The following is a 24,080-nucleotide window of genomic DNA, read 5'->3' on the forward strand; positions in this document are numbered from 1 at the left end:
GAGGGCACTTCAAGACTAGCATATTTTAAAAGCACTTTTTCTCAATCTACGTGCCCCTTGGTAGCGATCCAGCAAGTTCAAAGTATGTGAATCTGGGTCTAGCCATTTATCATGCGTTTTCTGTTGCAGCTTCACAGTGTCCTTCAAGAACTATGACTAATGTCTTCAACAACTATGTCTTCAACTATGACATGCCTCCAACAAACCTACGGTAGTAGCTTATACATACATGTACTTGCTTTAAAAAATTGTTGCCAAATTAGCAATAAAAAATTGAAAAAAGGTTATCAAGGCATCACAGTAGTCTCGGCTCATGTTGTAAACTACATTATATTCCAGTCCTTGGAAAAACTTTAATCAAAAGGCTGTACACGTTATAGATGTAGAAAACAAACTTACGGTTACCAGGGGATAAGGGGGGAGGGAAAAACTGGGAGATTGGAATTGATATATACACACTACTATATATAAAATAGATAACTAATAAGGACCTACTATATAGCACAGGGAACTCTACTCAATATTCTGTAATGGTCTATATGGGAAAAGAATCTAAAAAAGAGTGGATATATGTATATGTATAACTGACTCACTTTGCTGTACACTTGAAACTAACACAACATCGTAAATCAACTATACTCTAATAACAATCTTTTAAGAATGGTTATACACTTAGTAAAATGCCTTCACTTTCTTCTTTAAAATTTTTTTAAAAATTGGAATATAATTTACATATAACATTGTAATGGTTTCTTCACCTTCTTCTCAATCCTAAGGGATGATGGTTTTGTTTTAAAAATTGAACTTTTTTCCTAGAACCAGAGCTCACTTGTGAATGAGAAATCTTTTGCTCTTTATTATACTAAACACTAACACCTTCATGAACGTGCTAAATTCTAAAACCTTTGTATTTGGTTCATATTGAGAGGAACATATTTCTTCGCTTGTATAAGTAAATCTGATTTGGTAATAACAACATTTTAAGCACTTGAAAACCCAGAGCAGAGGTGGGGGACCATAACACAAACTGTGATAAAGACTGTAAAACTCTCATTTTAAACTGTTCGTAAAAAAAATATTAGCTTGTGGCCCATGTATATGTGTTAAATAAACTGCATATGCTTTAAATCTCACATTAGATAAATGCACATTTATTTATAAACACACAAAGAGAGTCAATCATTTGAGTCTATAATCATCACAACTTTGCATTTAACAAACTGTAAAAGGAAGCAATGGTGTAGAAATTAGTCAGCGGAGAATCTAAAAATGCAGGAACCAAAGAAATTCATAAGTTTTCTTTCTATGGCAATGATACCCAAGATGCTTTCGATATCATCTTGAATAAGAACACTGTGCAACAGCATAGGATAAATGCATTGTGGATCTATGGGAATTGTTACAAAATATGATGGTTTTAATATATTTGAATTCTCCATGACTGCAGAGTGGGTTTTTATTTCATCTAAAGGAAAAGATGCCTATTCTGTAAGCAAATGACTATTCTGTAATACATGCTTTGTAAACTTTAAATATACAATAATTTAAACATAAAAGAATAAAATAATTTTTGGTGAATTGTTCTGTTCTCAAGGAGCAAAGCATGTAACTATATTTACTGGTGAATTAGAGCATTCAACTAAAAATATTGAGAAAGTCAATAATTGTGATACCTAGCAACTTCTTGACAATATTTAGGTATAATTTTCTAAAGACATTTTTCTCCAGTTACTTTAGCAAATACAACAAGCTGAATAAGGGACAGGATAAGTTTCTGTTCAAGTAAACTTGAGTTTGCTGCCTCAGTTCTAAAGCAGATGGTATAGTGTGAACACAGGTCCTTCCCGCACAAATATATCTCTAGCCACCAGGGCTCAAATAGTTCCACTAATAGAGGTACTACTTTGAGAAGGGGCATGCCATTAAATTGATTACTTGTATTGGCACAGCATTTTATGTTTACATGCGCATTTCATGTTTATTAAACACTTGTGCCTTATCATATCCCTATCAGGGTACTAGGTTGGACCTTATAACAGGTCCCTTTGGTCTAGAAACTGATAAAATGAACTATACAGGATGAATCTTGAACTCAAGTTTGCAGACCTTAAAGCTTGTATCTGTTAGTCACAAGGACAGTGCTGTAATACGTAAGGTCCCAGTAATTCACTACTATGCCTTCTTTTAGTAGTTTTGGTAGTAGTTCCCCAGCACACAAAAAAAAATTTGAGGAAATCAGGACCAAGCCAGGACAATTTGGAAAAGAATTAAGAGGATTGCTACATGACAGTATCAGCGTTGGGTCAGGGGGCGTCCATGGGTGGTGGTTAATTCAACAAATGTCTACTGATCCCTATTTGATGTTAGACACCATGCTAGGTGTTGAAGGTAGCACGAAGACCCGGGCATCTAAGGATAGGGGACACAAAAGAAGGGGAAGAAGCGGAAGGGACAAATCATGTGTATTTCACCAGTTTTCATGTTGGTAGTCTGGATGTACTTTTGTGGATTTCAGGAATTATATTGTACCTACAAGGCTGGGGGAAAACATTCCAGCTCCTCCCAAAGAATTTAATTTGCAACCAGGAAAATTTACTATCTAGAGGAATATGAATTAATAACACTTGTCTAGATAAATAAATACATAATGATAAAATATTTTGCAATACAATGTAATCAAGATATTTTGTAATACCAATTTGTATCTTCCATGTACCAAATATCTCAAAAGACAGGAGATATTTTTTCTTTTATTAATACTTCCTGCTTATTACATGGATGCAATATCATCTCCTCTTTTACTAAAGAAGCCAAATGTCAAAGAAAATTAAGACATTAAAATTACATAACTGGCCTTAAATAACTGGCACTGAAATAATTATTTAGTTTCCTTTCCTAACGCCCCTTTTGCTATGCTCATCACCACCCAGCAGTCACACACTTTTGGTTGCATGTGTGGTAGTTTTTGTTTTAAGAGTCTGAAAATGATATCCTATGTAAAATAAGTAAGGTCTTAAAATTTTGTATCCTTCTATCTCTGATCCTATCTTTACATTCTTCCTTTGGACAAATAAAACAATACGTAAATTCACAGCAAGTAATGAGCAGCTCTTATTATCTAGGTATCAAAAGCTGAGAAGAGTGGATACTTTTTTTTTTTAACCCCTGTGGGGGATTAGTTTTCAATTGATTAAGAAAATCCTTCTGTTCCCCAGTGAAGTTAGGTGCAAATAAAACTAACACAAGCAAAACCAAAACAAGAAGAAAGATCCTGTTTAAGAGGGTCTTATGTTGAGGTGGTTTTCAGAACTGAGAGTTGTTGACCAGCACTTGAGATCCAGGAAAACCTCAGAAGGAGGGTTAAAGTTAGAAGCAGTACTTTTAATAGAGCCCCTAGAATGGGGGAAAACATCATGAAATACAAGGCTGCTTTCAAAATGACTCTCAGCAATCTCCATTAACGCAAGCATGATTTCTCCCATGCAGAAAGGAAACATCAATAACCATCTTCCTTAAATAATCCTGACAGAAAGCTAGATGCCTGGCTCTCTAGACAAGACAGGCGGGTCTGCATAGATACATGCTTTGTGGCATAAGGATAATGTGGACAAGCTCAGAAACACCAAGCAACCCAAATTATAATAATCATGCTGTGAAGAACACTAAGGATCAATGTATGTCTTTACCCAGGTGATTAAAAATATCTTATAGGGGCTTCCCTGGTGGCGCAGTGGTTGAGAGTCCGCCTGCCGATGCAGGGGACACAGGTTCGTGCCCTGGTCCAGGAGGATCCCACATGCCGCAGAGCGGCTAGGCCCGTGAGCCATGGCCGCTGAGTCTGTGCATCCGGAGCCTGTGCTCCGCAACGGGAGAGACCACAACAGTGAGAGGCCCGCGTACCGCAAAAAAAAAAAAAAAAAAATCTTATAAATGGACTTCTCTTGTGGCGCAGTGGTTAAGAATCCGCCTGCCAATGCAGGGGACACGAGTTTGAGCCCTGGTCAGGGAAGATCCCACATGCCGCGGAGCAACTAAGCCCGTGCACCACAACTACTGAGCCTGCTCTCTAGAGTCCGTGCATCACAACTACTGAGCCCGTGTGCCACAACTACTGAAGCCCGTGTGCCTAGAGCCCATGCTCCCCAACAAAGAGAAGCCACTGCAAGGAGAAGCCTGGCACCACAACAAAGAGTAACCCTCGCTCGCCGCAACTAGAGAAAGCCCGTGCACAGCAACGAAGACCCGACGCAGCCGCAAATAAATAAATAAATAAATAATCTTACAAAAACTAAGCAGAAATTATTTCCCCATTGTACTCATGAAAATGAGGAAGCTTGGGAGACTGCTTTCAAAGCACTAATAAATAATACCAGATGTATCTGCATGGGGACAAAGGGTGAGGAATTCAGGGAAAAGAAAAAAAAAAACTCAAAAAACGAAAAACATAAAACCTCACAACATTTATTTATCAGACATTTTCCTGTTTCCCTGTTTCTGTATAAATAGATCTTTGTCAGTGTCCACTTTCAGACATGATTAGGATAGAGTAACACACTTCATTTGGAAATAATTCGTTTCTTTTCATCGTCGTTCAAGTGAATTTAATTGATTAATTGTATTTATACTAAGTTCTATTGACAGCAGAGGGCCTGCTCAGGTCTGGGTGGTGGAAGACAAAGACAATGGCCCTTCCCTGAGCTTCTGGTGCAGCCCAGCGCTGTGTTCGGAAGTCTGCACAGTGGAAGACAATGCAGGTACCTCTGGTTCACCCTCAGAGACAATGTACACATCTGTCTATTAACACATGGTAGGTAGTTACATTTAGAGGAAATGTACTGACACACCTGTGTATCCTGCATCTAAGTAAATCTCTTGGCAATTAGCATCTAAACCAGCGGAGAGTGAAGTGGACCAAAGGATTTCAAGGCAAAAACACAAACAGTTTCATACATATTGGGTGGTTTGAAAACAAACCCATCACCTTGCATTTATTTTTAAGTAGAAATGCATCTTACAATTTGTAACTGTTGCACCATTTCTTCTCGGTAGGCTAGTTCCCTTTTCATTTGATCCTGAAAATTATCTGGTAGGAGTGAGAAACAGAGAAATAGATTAATTAAAGTGCAAAATCTACTATTGGTATATTTAGTAAAAATATTACTGACAGTCCCATAGAACCGCCCCCCACACCGCCCTTTGGTATTTTTAAAAGTAAACACTATAGTTGTTTGAAGAGATGTTTTCTTCAAGACTGTGATTTAATCAGAATAGACAGTAAATCCTGAGAGGCAAAGGTCTATCTCTTATATTTCACAATACCGCATAGCCCGTCTAGTATAATCCCTTGCACACAATAACTACTCGGGAATGTCGAGGGCAAGCATGTTCTCTAGTCTTTGAACACTTGAGCCAGTCACAGTACTGAGAGCTTCCACTGTCTTCAGAAGTCTAGTGCTAGTGACGGGGTGAAGTTCAGACAAAGCCCATCATAGGAAACGTGGACCCTTGTGCACGCGAACCCTTGGGTGATAAGACGTAGGTCTGTTAGATGTGCCTGCCTGGCTTCACTGCAGCTCATCTCACGTCTAAGAGAGTGAGTGATAAATGTATTCTGACTGGACTCTCCCAACCTGCAAACTCTCCCACCTGGTAGCAGCCTTATCTTACGTCCTCCTTGGGCCTATATGGTTCTACAGACCTTGCCTCAATCTGAGAAGGAAGGAACTTTAAGACATATTGTGCAAAATATCTTTGCCATTCTACATATTGATCATTTTTATTGTATTTCCAGAAAGGAAATGTGCTTCTTGTTCTTTCATCTTCTCCACTGATCTTTTTTAAAGTGTGGACTTGGCTAACTTCAGCTTTTTCTGCTTTAAATGAGAAATTAACATGATTTCATATGAATCTGTGGTGGATGGTCAGGGCAGTGGCTTGAAGAAACCAGAAACTCTGTCATCATCTCTTCTCTTCCTTTCATCTCTACAGCCAACTGGTGTGTGAGTCCTGTATATTCTACCTCCATCCTCTCCTCTCTTTGCCATTGTTACCTCCCAAATGCAGACACCTCTTCCCTGAAAAGTTTCCCAACTGACTATTTGGCCTCCAAATCCCTTTCATTCTCCTGCTTAAAACTCCGTGAGGGTTTCCCATCGCTTTCAAGGTAATAAACCCTTTACCACTCATGAGATTCTGGATACTCAGAAACTAAAAACATTGTTCTTTTTATTTTTTAATTTTTATTTATTTATTTTTTTGCTGTATGCGGGCCTCTCACTGTTGTGGCCTCTCCCGTTGCGGAGCATAGGCTCCAGACATGCAGGCTCAGCGGCCATGGCTCACGGGCCCAGCCGCTCCGCAGAATGTGGGATCTTCCCGGACCAGGGCACGAACCCGTATCCCCTGCATCGGCAGGCAGACTCTCAACCACCGCACCACCAGGGAAGCCCTATTTTTTTGATCTATCTTTCTACACTATTTGAATTCCTTCCCCAACCTCAAGCATGTATTTTTAATTAATTAATTTTAAAAGACCTTTTTAAAAGAGCAGCTTTAGGTTCACAACAAAATTAAGAAGGTACAGAGATTTCCCATATACACTCTGTGCCTCCCCCCACGCACACAGCCTCCCCCATTATCAACATCACTCACCAGAATTTGTTTCCACGGATAAACCTACATTGACACCTCATTATCGCCCAAAGTCCATAGTTTACCTTAGGATTCACTCTTAGTGTTGGACATTCTATGGGTTTGGACAAATATATAATAACATATGTCTATCATCACAATATCATACAGAGTATTTTCACTTCCCTGAAATCCTCTGGGCTCTGCTGATTCATTCCTCCCCTCCACTCCACCCCTAGCAGTCATTGATATTTTTACTGTCTCCATAGTTTTGTCTTTTATAATATACATATTTTTAAGAAGACCCATTTCCTACTCTCACCTCAGAATTTGATGTGAAAGTTACTGTAATAGAGGTAAGCCTGTGGTGCTATGCAAGGGTCAAGGAAGGAGCCCTCGGGTTCCCTTGGAGGATTAAGCAGGAGGAAAAGCTTGAGGAGGTGTGATCAGGTTCTTTGCTAAGATGTGGAGGCGGGAGTAGGGAACAGCAGGTGGCTCAGCTGGTTGCAGCAAAGGGGGTAGAAAAAGCTCCTTCTACCACATCACCCACCAAACCACTCTCTAGTCCACACATGCATTGCACTCCCAGCCACTCTGTGTTTGCCACTGCTGTGGCCTGGCCCTCACAGCACACATCTCCCTTTTCTTTCAAGTCCAGCTCAAACGTTCTGTCTTCTGAAATGTTCTCTCCAATTCTCCTGCCCTCTCCTGCCAGAATTATCCACATTTCTCTTGTACTCCTCCAGCACTCTGTACAGACCTCTGTTAATGCATCCATAATCCGTACTATGATTAGTGGTTATACATCTGTCTCTCAGTGAAACAGTGAGGACAGGAAGATAAGTTTTAGACACTTTAAAAATTTCCAAAGCCCACCACAGGGCCTGGCACACAGCAGGGGCTCGTTAATGAACAAGGAATGAATAGAAGAATGAAGTACCCACCAGAAGGTCTGGATTCTGCCTTGGACAGTAATTACCCCCCTCTGGAGGCTCAGACCCTCATCTGAACAAACAAGGGTGTGGAACGATGCACTCTGTAAGGTCCTTTCTTGCTCTACTGCTTTAAGATTTGATGACAAGGTAAACTGATTTGGTTGGGCTCCACACACCCAGTTCTGTCTTTCCTGTGTTGGAAAATGGGGAGCGGGTAATTTTGACTTATACTGATGAAAATTAGAAGGCAGGTACTGTATGAGGGGCTGGCACACACCTGCCACCTCAGGATGCTCTGGAGGTGGGTCAAAGCCCATAGGTGGGTACCTGGCAACAGGAGTCAGTGCTCCGCAAACTGCCCTGGTTCCAGTGCCCTTGGCCCTGTACCTGGGCCAGAATACCTTCAGAAGATCAGTGTGTTTTCCAGACACCAGAGCACATCCCAAGCAGGTCTCCCTCTGTGAAGGAGAGATCTGCCCTCTGAACCTCAGCAGCTTCCTCTGTCCCTCTCGGGCTCCGCAGTGCCTCTGATCAGGGTGAGGCTGAGGTGGGTGGGAGACGAAGGGCTGCCTGAAGCTGGCTGTGGCACCTCCCTGGCAGCCCAGGAGAGCCTGATGTTGGAGAAGGAAATAGCTAAGGGTAATTTGGAGTGGAATGATGATAACTAGTCCTTACTTAATTCATGCTCGTTGCTCTGTGATGGCTCACAGTACAATTCTTTAAGTTAAAGTGAAAAAAAAAATGAAGCTGTTAAAGTGCCGGAAAAATGATGAATGTTTTTATAAGATTGGAGTGAGGAAGGGCATCAAAGACAAAAAGCAAACAGGAAAGGCTTACAGATTTGATTAGATAAAAAGTTAAAACTTTGGTATGACAATAAACACAAAACACCATAGTCAACATTTCAAAATGGACAGAAACAAAAGAATATTTGCAACATGACGAAGAATTAATATTGTAGTATATAAAGAGCTCACATAAACCAGGAGAAAATGAACATGTCAAAAGAAATACGGGGAGAGGATACGTGGGCATTCACAAAACGTACAAATGGATGACAGACATGTGCAAAGTGTTCAATATCCCTAGCAATGAGAGAAAAGGATATAATACAAGGAACCACTTTTTCCATTTAAGTTAGCAAAGATCTAAAGAAAAGATGATACGTGGTGTTCCAAGGATGGAAGTATAAATTAGTACAACCTTTCTGGAAAGCAACATAAAATTATGTATCAAGAGCTTTGAAAAGTTCATACGCTAACAGAAATTCTTTTAGGAGTTTATCCTAGGGAGATGATCATGGATTTGTACAAAGATTCAGTAACAACGATGCCTAAAACTTGGATGAACTTTAATGTCCAATGTAAGAGTGCATTTATAGACTGCTAGGTAGTCTTGAAAAGAAGCTCATGTTAAGTGAAAAAAAGGAGGGTAAAAACTGGTGTGTATAATATTTCATTTTGTTTAAAAAATGGTTTAATATGCACTAGAAAGGCTGAAACTCCAAAATGTTAACATTGGTTTCCTCTAGGTGACAGGATTATGGGTGATTTTTATTTTCTTTCCTTTATATTTCTGTATATTTAAACTTTTCTGCAGCAAGCATGTGTATAACTTTAGAGATATAAAGATTGTTAATTCGCGAGAGAAAAAACAAACTAAAAGTTTTGCTATGTTCTAAGGTTGATGAAGACACAATTTAAGTGGAGTTGAAAACATCATTAAGCTGTTTACTCTAATGAGAATCACTTGAAACCCAGCTATTTTTGGAAGACGATAGCATAAAAGGAGGTGGCAGAGAAAAGCACTGAAGGCTGTGCTCTGCAAACGTGGACAGTTTGAAAAGCCAAAGAGTTTTTCAAACAGCAACAAAAAGTAACCAGCCTACATACTTGGCACTAGAAATTAGAAGAGAACTCAGATGGTAGATCTAGTTCCCCTGGTAGAGCCTACTCATCAAGCAATAGGCTTTGGGGCTTATTTCATTTACATGGTCTTTATTTTGTTATCACTGCTTTTAAACAGAGACTTTTGACAGAGACTTTTGATCTGTACCATGTTTTAGAATCCCCATCCCTGCTTCTCCAGAGGATGCTACAACAAAGAGAGAGGAAGGAAGGACGGAAACCACTGAACAGAGAATGAATCTAGTAACAGCCACAGGTGAAAGATGGGACAACCATATTCAGGTAGATGAAATGTAGTTTGTTTTTAATAAGAAGTAACCTCAAAAGTAACTTGGAAAAGAAATTTTTTATAAAAATCTAAGACGATGACATGATCAAAATCTACCAGTTAAGTTTTTCACAAAACCCCAGCCATTAGTAGGTCTTCCCTGTTGTAAACCACTGGCCTTTCCACTTGGTTCTCTCAAATGCCATGAATTTGTCATCATACCTGCAAATCCAAGGACTCAACTCATGAGTCCTTGCTAATCTCCTTTATCAGTGATCCAATCTCATCTTCATTGTCAGTTTTAATCTCTTCGAATATGACTCCAATATTTATATCAGCCATTGATTGAGAGTATGTCATGTTCCCACAATTTGCTGCATGGGCAGCAACAGAAGACTCTTTCCTGAAATTATTTACAACACTGTCGGGTAGAGGGTGAAACAATCAGAGAGGAGTGAACACAAAACACCCATGGAACTAGAAATAAACACAGGAGGACTTCAGCACAGAGTGCAAACTGCAAGAGTGGGAAGGCTTCCTGGAGGTGGCAGAGCTTGAGCTGTGTCCCAAATGATGGGGAGTACCTAGACAAGGGAGGCATTTGGACTAGAGAAACGCAGGGTGCAGAGGTGGAAAGTGAGGGGCGAGGGCGGTCCGCAGGGTAAGTGGAACTGAGTAGGGGCAGAAGTGGTAATAAGCCTGGGTGGGCCGATTATGGAGGATTGTAAAAGCCAGTCAGGAGTTAGATGAGACGCGATATGGTCAGCAATACGGAATCACTACAGTGAGTGGAAGACGTGGTGCCAAAGGTAGATTTTTAGGAAGGCAGGGCTAATAGCAGTGAGCAGAAAGGGCAGGAGTGGGGAAGGGAGGTGAGGACCCAGGGCACCCCGCGGCAGCGACACAGGAGAGGGAGAGGGTGAGGGCCTTCTCCATTCGTGGCCTCATCCAGCAACCCTTTGGCAGGTCCCAGTCAGGCCTAGGCTCTGAAGTTATACTCATGGCCAGTGGCAAGAGAGTAAAATGAATGAAAAATGACAGCAAAGGCCTGAATACTGTAATAAAGGAAGGTGCAGGGTGTTGGAGGAGCCGGGAGGAAGGAGAGCTTCACTAGGGAAGGCAGACACAATGTGATGGCTGAAATGACTTCTGGATTTGCAGCCGCAAAAATGATCAGACCAGGGCTTCCCTGGTGGCGCAGTGGTTGAGAGTCCGCCTGCCGATGCAGGGGACACGGGTTCGTGCCCCGGTCCGGGAGGATCCCACATGCTGCGGAGCGGCTGGGCCTGTGAGCCATGGCCGCTGGGCCTGCGCGTTCGGAGCCTGTGCTCCGCAACGGGAGAGGCCACAACAGTGAGAGGCCCGCATACCGCAAAAAAAAACAAAAACAGAAACAAAAAAAATGATCAGACCAGTCCTTAGTGGGAGAGCTCAGAATGGTGGCATCTTGGGGGCAGGGTTACTCCTGTCCAATTAAACATGACTGTCATTGCAGGATGTGGAGCCAGCTGTCCTACTGTCACCTCAGTGACCTTGATAAAGGTGGAGCTCCTCGTCAACCATTTCCTCCAAACTCTTACTTCTACCCAGTCTAGATTACATTTCTCCCACCTTCCCTCAGGATCCCCTCCTGAGCTCTCTTCTCATGTTCTACCCAGGTGGTCAACTAAACGGATTGTCTCGTATCAAAGTAAGTTTCACTGCCTGTTTCAGCCTCTATAACTACAGCCCAGGAAAGCTCTAGAAGTTCTGATTTCTAATATCAGCTGGTTTACAATAAAGCCCCTGCAGGAATGTACATATTACCCTTGAAATGGTAACAGTAGCAACAACGCACATTACCATGGATCAGTCACTAGTCACCACGCGAAACACTTTATACATTTAATCCTCTCTGCAACGCCACGAGATGGGTAGTAGTATTGTTCTACGGTTGAAAAGGGGGTTAGGTAACTTGCCTAAGGTTACTCAGTGGGGGAGTCAGTGTCCAAACCTGGAGACCCCGCTACTAGCCGCCAGGCTCTCTGCTGCCTCCACCTGAAGGGTAAATGTCTGCTTGCTCTGCGGTGTCCGCTCCTTTCCTCCTCCCTGCATTTCCCCATCAGAGTCTTGCAGCTCTGGAAGCCTCTGTCCAGCAAGTGGAGAGACTTGCTTGTGCTTCCTCCTCCTCCCAACCTCTGCCTACAGAGTACAGAGGCCTGCTTTCTCCCCTCCGCCTCTTCCACTTTCCCTCCTCCCCCACCTCTTCCTTCCTCTCATCTTTATCCTCATTATTCTGTGCCACAGGTCATCCCTCACTCCCAAAGCACAACAAGAGAAGCTCAGAAGTTTGGACCCATTCTAGACATGCTTTTCGAGAGCTTGATGCTAAGTTTCCTCTTCCTCCCCCTGCTTCGTCATGACCGTCACCATCACTGCTGATGTCATCGAGCACTTATCCTGTGCTAGGGATGTGCTCAGACCTTCACGTGGATCCAAGCATTTGGTCCTCATCTTCCTGTGGGACAGGAATTATCCGGCCCCCTTTACAGTTTCCAAGGTCCTACAGCCATGAGGTAGCAGAGCCACAAAGGGTATTTTGAGCATGGCTTCCTAACTGTCACAGGTGATAGCTTAGCTTAGGTCCCCAGTGCTCTAAGTGAACCGGGTTTGAAGTGTTGTGACTGTGAGTCCACCTCCTAGTAAAAAGCTCTTGCTGGGATTCCTCTCTGCTTCCTTCTGATGGCGGCTTTACAAAGTTCCGTCCTCCCCTTTCCATCTGAGTGCATCTAAATCTGTCTGCCAGCCTCACGGCCTCTCACATTTAGTTAACAAGCACGTAATGTGCATTTGCTATTTTCACTGGTGTGAAATTAACTGCCCCTTGGTGGTGTGTCTAAACCACGCATTATTCAAACTTGGGCACCACTTCCTTGGTCGGTGGAGTACACTGTAGATAAAAATGGGCAAAACTTTTCTGTTGTTGTTTAATTGAAGTGTTTCACATACGTGGCCATCACAGAGGATTCATTTTAATTCACACCAGGAGGATGAGTGATGGGTCTGAATGGAACCTGGACAGTTGTACTACAACATCCTAACTTTTTAAAAAACAGAAACATGTACATGTTGTATGGTAGAGTAATTAGTAAGAAAATGTATAAATTACTTAATTCCTTAAAATGATGATTAGCTTTTATTAACGGGATAAATTATGGCTACATGGGTTTCACATGGAGTTAGGTGGATACTTTGGGGATTCAGTGGGATTTGGACTTACTCTACTGGATCTGCAAACTCAATAATTAGATAAACATCAGCTTAGAAGGGACACAAATCACTCAGTGTCTGCTCATCGCTGCAAGGAACTGTGCAGTCTTTTTTAAGATGGGGTTTTAGAAATGAGAGAATCCTGGATCCCTTGGAAGCACCTGTTTTTCAAGGTTTCAAAGATATTTTTAATATGTTTCTCTTTTTCTTGAAGCTACAAATGTAATGATGATCCCAACATACTATCAAAAGCTACTGGCCATTCTCCTCCCTTCCATCTTATTCTAAGCCTCAGCAGGCATTCTCCAAATTCAAAATACTGAAGCATCGTGAGCTCCAAACCTCCCTTGCAGATACTGACAGATCACAAACTTGACCGACCCTATCGCTCCTTGGGGCCAGAACTCTCTTCCATCATGAGTCCTCTTCATTCTTATCCCTGCTAAGCAGTCTGGTGGAACTTAGTTTGACATGTTACCAGGAACCCAGTACTATTCAAAAATGTTACCCGAGAGGGCATGTCTTTCAGTTTGTGCTGATGATTACATTTGAGAAGCTCTGGCGAGTGCAGACCTTTGTGCTCATACTATTAAAATTGTCACAATTACTGAAAAATCTTTTTCTGGATGTTTGCCTATGGCTCTACCACAGGAATTAGCAACATGAGTTTTGTGATGCCTGGATTAAAAAACAAAGGGCACTGACATTCTAAAAAAGTGTCCCTGAAAAAAATTAATATTAAATGTATATAATTCAAAATATGACTAAATGAGACTCCAAAAAGCTTGAAAAACACTACTGTGGTGTATTTGTCCAAATGTGATTCAGAACACGACAGGTGAATTTTAGAAATCTGGACACCTATCATAGGTCTTTCTGAAATTCTAGGACTCTGGGAGTAGAGACAATAGTTTTTATGCCACAGTTTCTCTGCCACCAAATTTGGAATGAAATTTTATTACTAAATATGTATGGAGAATCCCCAACTACTAAAATTGTACTAATTTTAATTAATAAAATATGTGTACATTGAATTGTTAAATTTTAAATCTTCATGTCTCAAGCACCAGGCAGCTCTCTAGAACTATCTGAGAATAAGAATTAACTTTTCTTTTGTTTTTCCTACCTTAGAGGAAAAAAAATACCTGAGTAATTCTTTTGTTTTAAAAAATATTAATATTTCTGACTATTTAAATATATCTACATATTTAATGGTATATTTGCATACATGTTTTAAATGCACACAATACATATGCACAGATACACATATACCAATAGAATAAACACCAAAAGGTTCTTATAAGAAATTTTATCTGTCAGCTGATTCAAAGCATAAATAACAGGCTAAAATTTCCAAACACTTTGAGACCACCGGAAGACCCTGTGGTACTTTGTGTAATCACATAATATTTAGAAGCCTATCCTTATGCCTAATAATAGAAATGTCATCAAATATCATAAGGCAATGAAATAAAAGTGATTTCTTACTGAATACTGGGAAAGATGTATTTCCTTTTAACACCTGGAATTCTTGTTCTAGTCGTCTCCGCAAATCTATTTGTTCAAATAAAACCTTCTGAAGTTCTTCTAATAAAGAAAAAAAGAAGAGTCACTTTACTAATCTTTACAAATGACTCTCCAGAGGACTGTTACATATGGCAAGTTATTATTATAAGACAAAATATTTTACCAGTTTAAAAAGGGTCGCATAGACATGGGATAGATTTTGTGCAGAAATCCATGAATATAAATCAATGTAATGTATTATTTTAAAGGATTATTTTACAGTGTCATGTATTGATTGATATGTATGCATTAATCTCAATTATATCCACCCCGTGGTCCATATATTATTCATGTGTTGCTTGTCACGCTTAAAATATAGTGTGGAACAAAAATATCCTCCTATTATCTCTTCAGTCTTTTAAAGCTAAGAGAAGTTCTACAGAATTAAAACTTTTCTTTACCTTTCCCCATATTTTCTACATCCTTTCTCAGTGAATGAGGTGAATTTGTCTCTTGCGTGTGTTCACCTTTTAAAAAAAAAGGAGAAAAAAATATTAGTTTTGTGTAGGCTATTTTCTGCAAGTTGTTATTTTCACTTTCTATTAATATCTACAAAAGAGTTTTTTTAATATAACTTCAAGGTGGAAGTTCTCGGGGCCAAACGTTGTCCTCATTTACTCGTGTATCATTCCCCTGAACCATGGAGGGGAGTGACAGAAAATGAGGGCCGAGTCCACCTAGACTGTGACGACAGCTCCATGAAAGCAGACTCCTGACATCAGCCTCCCTCCCAGCCCCTACCACTGCCCAGCCTTTACAACCAAGCTAACTGCTAGAAGGGCAAAAGAGGAGGTTGAACAGCTGACATTTCTGGGAGAAATCTGATCAGACTCCCTCTCTTTTTAGAGGTGAAGAAGCCTGATTTTATTGGGAAGGCACCCAAGACCATGGAAACAGAAGCCTCCAGCCTTCTTGGGCCACCAAAATGTGGAGTGGTGAAAAAGAAATGAGAGGAGGCTTTAGCTGTCCCTGGGAGAGAAGTTATGAGGCTGCAGTGGTTTCCTAATAATTGATAGCTTTTTAAAAAAGAAATCAACCGAAAAGAAAGAAGTGAAATAAGTTATGTTACTTTGTAATAGTCATACGCTTGCTGATGATAGTTTCTTAACTGCTTGTCTTCAAACAGTATAAACTGTATTGTGGATAGAAGTTAGGTTGCTGTTCTTACCTATTTTGCTTCTGTGCTAACTAGAATGATGACAAGCTAAGAAAATGTATATATCTACAGTCATAAATTGAGTCTATATAATCCAGAAAACATAAACAAAGCAAAGAAATGCAACCATTCTGCTATCAGAATTAAAAAAGGTTTCAACTTGTTATCTGCAATTACCCACATAATTTAATTAAGCTTTCCGTTTTCATCTATAGAGATATGGCAGTGCAGACAAAGGTGCTCTGAGAAGGTTTCCTCTATCCCCCTCCCCTGCCCCCCAGGTTAGCTCTTCCATGTCCTTGGTGCCGTTTGCTTCCAGCCTTCTGCACCTACTAGGCAGGCTACCTGGAGGCGGGGCTCTGTCTTTTCTGCATGGCGAGTGCCTTGCACAGTGCTAGACACATACTCATATTCAATAAAGTGTCTTCAGCTGTCACTGAAAGGGACCCTAGGAGGTCGCAAATTCTAAATCATAGCACAAGTTAGATGCATCGTTTCAATTCTGTTCTCGTATCTTTTCATTTCCCTTCCTCAACAAGAAATGGAGTGAAATGGTCCCGGGCACTTCCAGGAATACTGGGGAATTTCATTGTCAAGGGAAAAATTTCTGCAAAGAGGGAAACAGAATTTCTTCCCAAAGTGGCAGCCTACAATATCAAGGACGGACAGAAAAGTCCTCAACCTGATATTATAAATGGCGATTCTGCAGTCCACATGATGACCGTCAGGGGTATGTGTGCGCAGGTATGCATGTGTGCATATGTGTGTATGAAAATACAAATGTACAAATATTCCCAAGCATGTGCACAGTTATGGGAAGGCACTTCCTCTGGCTCCCCATCATCAGCACAACAATATCCAGGGCATCCTGAGTTCCTTAATGGCAGCCATTTTCTGTACTATCTACGTCATATTTGCACAAACTTATTCTCATTTTCATCTTGGACATGACCTCTCTCTGTAGGCTTTTGAACATTAATACCTTGGCTTTCTTCTCCATATAATAAATAATGAGGAAATACCGGTGAAGCATTTTAAATACAGACCTCAACGTAATTCCTACAAACTACTATTATCTAAAAGAAGAGTAACACAAAGGTTGGTAACAAATCGTAAATGTATAAACCAAGAATAATGATATTTTTAAATGAAGATAAATGCATATTATGTGCAGTTTTACCTATGTTTACTTTAGCCTCAGTTAACCAGATGTTAAATGCATAGATGTTTCATACCCACATATAATATTGAGGTTGAACAAGAAAAGAAATGAGCATGCACACATCTCTGCATCTATCTACAGAGCAGGATGAGATTTTATCATTCTACAACTTTCCCAACCCCTCAAGACATGATTTAAATGAGATAGTTAGTTTCTGAATAGGCAACTCTAGAAGCCATTTCCTTATCACATTAGAGACCAGCTTCTTTCTGACCTACTAGTGTATTTTGTGGACTGTTTACCTTATATTACATTTCAACTAGATAATTAAATTAAAAAATTAAAATAATATATGTAAAATTGCATTTCTTTTCTACTTCACAGTTAGGACATTTACATTGGTATGAAGCATTAAACAAATAGCTAGTAAATAAAACTATATTAACCACAGGTGAATCTACCGATGACATTAATAATACACTTTTCATCCGCTTTGTGAAGGATTAATTAATATTTTACATGTGTCTATTTGAAACAGGTATTTTGCTGCAACTTCTCAGAAAAATCTGTCAGTTTTGAGCTTAGAAGATTCAAATTTCTCACTTGCAAAGCATTTTAAAAAATGGTTCAATGTTAGGTAAATAAGGAGCACAGAAGCTTCAGCTGCCTTTTGTGTATCTTTCACTGGACCGTTGCCTTTTGCATATTACTAATCTGTGAAAACCAGATTGTTAATGGTGGTTAAAAATGACCTCTGGGAGCCTGGATATGTTTGTTCCCTATTACTGCTAATGTTTTCCATCTGGTTTAAAAAAAAGAAAAGGCAGTCTAATACTAGATTAAATAAATGAGATTTAGTTGACAATGAGCTTTCCATTTTTATAAATATTCCATCAGGTTAAATGCACTTTACTTTTCCAAAATTAATGAATGCATTTGGAGAAATCCCCAAACTAAAATTCTTACTTTCCTTCCCATTATATCCCCCCTTTAAAAAAAAGTGACAAAAAGGCCAGGGTGGAGGGGGGCCATAGAGATCTTAATTGTAAAAGAAAATAGTTGAGTGGCTTAAAGTTGGAGAGTGATGGATAATTAGGGCATAAAAGGCATCCAGTGGACTGACAGGATGAGGACCTGCTGCTCAGGGATGAGTCCACACCAGTTCTCCACAAGCACATGCTCACAGGGCCAGTTAACTGTGACCTGCATCATTGCCCACGAAGCCTGCTCGCCCCAGGGGGGCAGAGGCAGTGTGATGCCACATCAGAGAAACTATACCTCTGCTGAGTGCAGCAGGGGCCAGGGAGCTTGGAGCCACATGGTCCCTGCTTCCCTGGTCTCTCCAGGGTCCTCCAGGGCCAGGTGGTCCCACATCCCAGGGGAAAGCTCCACCCCACCCTTGGATCGGCCCTTACACAGCCATCAGAAATTGGAAGTACAAGAGGGATGGATGTGAGAATACACCATGCCAAAGCAGACGTGAGCAGTAAATAGCAGATGAAGGGGAGACTGTAGTATCCAAAGGTGGGGGGGGGGGGGAGACCAAAACAGCCAATAGATTCACCAGCACTACGTTTCAAGGCACAACGGTAATGACTTTCTCTTAAACATTATGGCACACCTCTGCTCGAGCACCTGTGTTGTTTCCCCATGGTCTACATTGCAGAATCCACTCAACTCCTCCCCGGGAGACTCCAGGTTCTCCTGTAATCTTGTCCCATCCGGCTCAGCCAAGCTGTATTTCTCTGTCACTAAGCACAAACCTTTTACCCAAGACAGACTCTTATTTCTCACATCTGCTGGCTCTGCTTTATGTTGTTTCTCTTCCCTAAGGTGTCCCCCTCCTCTCCCCATCCACCCAAAATCAGAAAGCCACCCAAGTGTCATTTACTCTTTCATAAAACCTTTCCCAACTTCTTCAGATGCCACTGATCTGTTCCTTCCTGGGCTGAAGTTCTAAGTCCTTATCATCTTTACTCTGCCACCTTGTACCCAATATTCTAATGCTTCACCTATGCTAGTCTGATCTTCCCCAGCTAGAAAATCTGCTTTCTGAAGGCAGAGAGATCCTGCCCTACAGGTAACCCCCATCACCTCAACCCTAGGGAGGGGTACAAATGTATTCCACACACACACTTGTTGTACTTCATTTAATCCAATTTGGTTTGTGAAAGAAATACAAACTAATGCTTTTGTAAATCCTCAGTTGTCATAAGGTTTTTAAAGCACTAACTCATTCCTACGAACGAACAAGCACAGTTTGATCCATTGTATGGTCTAAGAATTACTCTATATTTTCAGTTTACTGGGGAAGTTTGTGATTGTTTCCATTTTTGTTCCTACCTGACATTTTGAAAATTTCTTTCAGGAACAAATAAAACTGTAGCACTGAATGTTAACTGAGACATGAAAATACTAATTCACGTATGTGTCTGCCGTGGCCTCCAGCAGCTAAAATACCTTACAATTTTAAAAAGCTCACTTAATTTTGAGAGCCAAATGAGTAAGTCAGATGACCTGTTCTGTTGGTGGTCATGAGATGGGAGGAGAAGTTGATTAAAAGATATTACTGTTCTCAAGCTAAACTTGAATTCAATAAATAAGATCATTTAAGTATTGTACCCTGTATGTGTATAGGGCATTGAAGTATATAGGGTACAATATAAAATGCCTGACATTGGACGAAGAGTAAAAATTTTAGCATTCCCCCATCCCTTCTACGGCAATACATCCTCCTTCCTTCTCCTTTCAATTCCACTCCTTTTCCTATCCCTTATCTTGGCTGTCTCCCTTTTAAAGTCTCCTTTGAGCCTGCAGCCAGCACTCAGGGGCACTACCCCAGCCTGCAGCCCTAGGGGCTAGCAAGTTGCTTGTCATTGAAAGGTCCTCTCTGTTCCCCCAGGATTGTTGTTGACAACAACTGATGAAAAACATTTGGAAAAAATGCATTTCAGAAAATGCACACTGAAGGGCAAATTTAGTCAATGACACTGTTTTAGTTTGGGGCTGTGTCTATACATGAAATTCACATGGATTCTAATATTTAGGTGAGGAATAAAAAGTTTCAGTCAAACATCCAGATGTTTCCATAGTTCGTGGGGACTCGTGCTATCGCATGTGTTCTAGTGCAGGGGAGCAGACCCCGGAAGGGAAGGCAAGATCTGCATGCTAAGCTACCAACGGTGTCTGCCCGCAGTTCCCAGGGCACTGTCACGCCCTCAGGGCAGGCTGGGCCTGCCCTCTGCCTCCCAAGAGCCTCAGCACAGGCCTGGCCTCTGTTGATCAAGAGAGACTCCTCTTATATACGTTTAACTCCCAAACAAACACTGAATTTTAATAATTAATCTTAGCTTTATAATCTGACTTAATTTAAAATTTCTGGAAGTTTAATTTTCTCTTTCCCTAACAATCTACCTTAGAGGTACAATTTGGATGGGGTCAAAGTTAATCTAGTTTGTATAACTAGTACAAAATTTAGCACAACGTATGGTTTAGAGAGGTTTCTGAGAACATTTTGCATTAAGGCATTAAAAAATCAATTACACGGAACGCAGAGTTAAGTAATTTTCTCCTCTATCAGTGGGACATGGACTTCTGTTAATTTCTTGGTGCTAAATTCTACATTAAACTCATCCCCTGTGACGTCTGGCACGGTAGTGAGGTCATAGAACAGAAAAGAAAATCAATATCACTGGAGAGGGTATGCTGCAAAATGAACTAACTAAATATTAACTCCATTAGCCAAAAAAGGGAACAAGAGCAAGATTAATATTTGTGAGTTTATAGTTAACTGAGAATTACAACAAAATTTACAGTTCGTGATCAAAATTTATCGTGAGTTACACACACATTGCTTCTTGAATCAGTATATCAGATTTCGTTGATTAGTGCATTGTGAGTTCATTTAGAATTCTCTTAAGTTTTAGAACTTGTGTTGTCAATTAATGCTATTTTTTATTTTTTTCTGAAGAGTTTTTTATTGTCCTTCTCTATCTCCTTGATTGTCATATAAATTATTAAAAACCACAAGAAGGAAAATGTTTCCATAAATAAAAAGAAATTTATATTTGAAATATGGGGATTAGCTAATTTTGAATACATATATTCAAATACCTCAAAATTCGTTGTTCATAAAAATGTCAGTAGTAACTTAGAGGTGGATAAACTGAGGCCAACGTACTTAAAGGGCTTACCCAAAGTCATCTAGTAAGTGAGTGAATTAAAACTCAGATCTACTAGTCTGTGCTGTTTAGAATTTTTCTTCTTCTTCTTTTACTTTTTTTTAAAAAAATCATAAGCATGTTCTAAAATAGAATGGAATAATAAATCAGAGCGCCTCATCTGCTATATATTCATGAGAAGTGTAACTGCTTCTTACTATTCTCAGAAATCCATCCATAGCATATTAAGTACACTAGAGAATTATACCAGTGAAAATCAAATTGATTTTAAAACTTCTATACATATAACAAGATGCAGCCACTCTCAGAGTCCAATGGTTCTGGCGTTTCTACAATGAAAGGGATTGGAATTGAGGATGACTCCACTTTACGTGATTTCCTTGACCTGCAATAGCTTTCAGCTGCCTCACCAGTTTACCCCACTGCATTCAATTTCAAATCACTTAACTTCACTAAAGTTATTCAAAACGGATATGCAAAGCCTTACTCTGGGATTGCAAGCAAAATGCTGTCATTTATATTTTTGAGTAGGTAATATTTTGACCAAACTACCATCCCCCTAATCTATATTACTTGGCTTTAAAGCAATGGGTCTTATTTTAAAGAGACCTACAGATAAAAGTTCTGGCTTCTGGGGGATTTTGCCTGCTTAAAACTTTATGTTTGGTTCCTCTAATTATAAAGAAGTATAATATCTGCTATGAGTAAGGTTAATGACCATTAACAGGGAGGTTTTTGAAAAAAATCATTAAAAAATGTAATCTTTTTGAAATCGCTGAAAAGTAACAGTTACCAATAGGGCTGAAAGGTTGAACAAAGGCCAAACTTAATTAAAATGATGAACTAAAAAAATGAACTGGAACTAAATATTGTTGCTAAACTGAATTTGTATTAGGGATAAATTAAAGCAAGTACCTATCATTTAAAGATAAGTCTGTATCTTTACTTGTTTAGAGAAAGGTCAGAAATTTCCTGATAAACTACATTTATGATTGTTATGGGAGTGAAAAATTTATGTAAAAATCAAAAATTGCATACTGACTTATTAGGTAGTTTGAAAAGACATTTCATTCTTCTAGGTTATACTGTATATGCACAGAAACAAAACACTGACATTTTCCAATAATGATGATTGAATTAAACGTTGGCTAAAGGGACATCTGGTTATATAAACCTTTTTGGATGTTACGTTGTGTAGACTATTATAGTATTCATACTGCCTTACACCTTATCTTCCCCTCCTTTTGATTGGAAGCAACTTGAGAGCAGGGACTGGCGTTGATTCTATCTCTGAATCTCCAGAGCCTAGCAAAATACCTAGCATACAGTAGGTATTCTGAAATATTTGGGGAGTAATTGAGTAAATAAACAAATGAATGTTATCACGTACATGTGGAAGTTAACAGTTGTTACATGGGGAGAAGCAGCTCCATTCACCCGCAAGGTGTTCCAGATAAAGCATTCTACTGCTACCACTACAAAGCAGTTCATCACAGGCTTCATAATCTCTTTGGCTCATCTGGATTTTTGACACTTTGCTAAATGAACGGGTTCTTGGTGTCTGTTCACAAGTAAATACATTAATACCAAAACATAGGCCAATTGGGTGACCATTTGGGGATTTTCTCAAATGTGCATTCCAGCGTGAAGACCATGAGCTGATCTTTCCTACAAGCAAGGACAGTTGAAGGTACAGCGAGTCCTACAACAACCCAAACTCCTTAACACTTTCTGGTGTTTAAAATATCTTCTCTGCAGGCTCAGCAAAGGAACCATGAGGGTGAAATTCTTGTGACCCAAGATTCCAAGATAAATTTAACAAAATATACTCTTCACCCAAACATTTGTTCATGTCAATAATATATTTTCATCCTTTCCACGTCCCACCTGTCTCACATTCAATACAGGATAATAATAATATGATATAACCTACTACCTACATACTTCTCTGAATAATGTGAGAATGAAACTGTGATACAGAATATCAATGTGGAGCAAGTTTCTCTGGGAATCTGTATCAAATTAATTATTGTGAGGGAGGGACTGGTAATACATCGATAGCATGACTAGGTGTTATTACCAACATAACTATTGACTGTACTGCCCTGAGCTCCAGACACTGTGGAATTTTTATGTGAACACCGATCCTGATTATACTTTTATTTACATCCTTTTGACATTTGTATTTCCATCTGAACATCAGACAACAGTGGATTCTGTAGTTATTGACCCACTCTGGCTATCATGCTTGGGGTTCTAACGACTTCTTTAGGGTTTATTGAACTTCCTAAGTATGGGGGAACCAAATCCCTTCCAAGGCCAGGAGGAACTTGTTTCCAAACGGAAACAGCCCAGCCATCCAAATCGGAGGAAGATGAAGAAGAGAAATTCAGTTTTTAACAAATCTATAGAGACTATTCATGTACACGTAATGAAGAGAATATAATTCAGTAAAGAAATCAGTATGTTCTAATACATTTAGATTTCTAATGGGTATACACATTTGTCAAAATGTTAAATTTTTTATGATAATTATGAATACTAGCTGTTAAGTGCAAGGTAGGAAATTAAAGTTCCTAAAAAGATGATTTCAGATTGTGAAATTTGGATTTTCTCATTAAATCTATGGAAACTATTTTAAATTTAACAATTTAAACATCAAATTGTCCCCTAGTTTTGTACAAATCATTGATACCCCTTAAAAGACTACATACATTTTACATCTTTTATAGAATATTTATAAAATTTTATTTTTATTTTCTTTAAAATTTGCACCCAAATAGAGTAAGAGTTTAGCCCAAGGAGACTTCTAATGAGTTATGCTTTAGCGAAATGAAGTCTGGTGTGAATTATTCTCTAAATGTGTTATTTTACATTAAATACATGTATAGTATAATTTGAACTTTAATATCACCAACAGCCAACTAAAAAATAAAACTTCCAAACTTAGTCAAAAACACCTTAAAATTAATGCATATAAATTACAAAGTACTAATTTTAACAAGCAACAGTAAATTAAAACCTGT

The 24,080-nt window shown here is 39.6% G+C and overlaps 1 protein-coding gene across 1 annotated transcript in view; it reads right to left on the reverse strand.

The window, feature by feature from the left end:
* The window catches only part of SKOR2 (SKI family transcriptional corepressor 2), a gene marked incomplete at both ends in the record, with an annotated part of 33,698 nt that overhangs the window by 3,455 nt on the left and 6,163 nt on the right, over window positions 1-24,080 (reverse strand). The window contains 3 exons of the mRNA XM_082668119.1: window positions 5,016-5,083; window positions 14,478-14,576; window positions 14,957-15,022. Coding sequence (XP_082524245.1) covers window positions 5,016-5,083; window positions 14,478-14,576; window positions 14,957-15,022 — 233 coding nt within the window. The remainder of the gene's footprint in view (window positions 1-5,015; window positions 5,084-14,477; window positions 14,577-14,956; window positions 15,023-24,080) is intronic.

The sequence above is a fragment of the Grampus griseus genome (assembly GCF_964374135.1).
Source record: "Grampus griseus genome assembly, chromosome: 12".
NCBI lineage: Eukaryota > Metazoa > Chordata > Mammalia > Artiodactyla > Delphinidae > Grampus > Grampus griseus.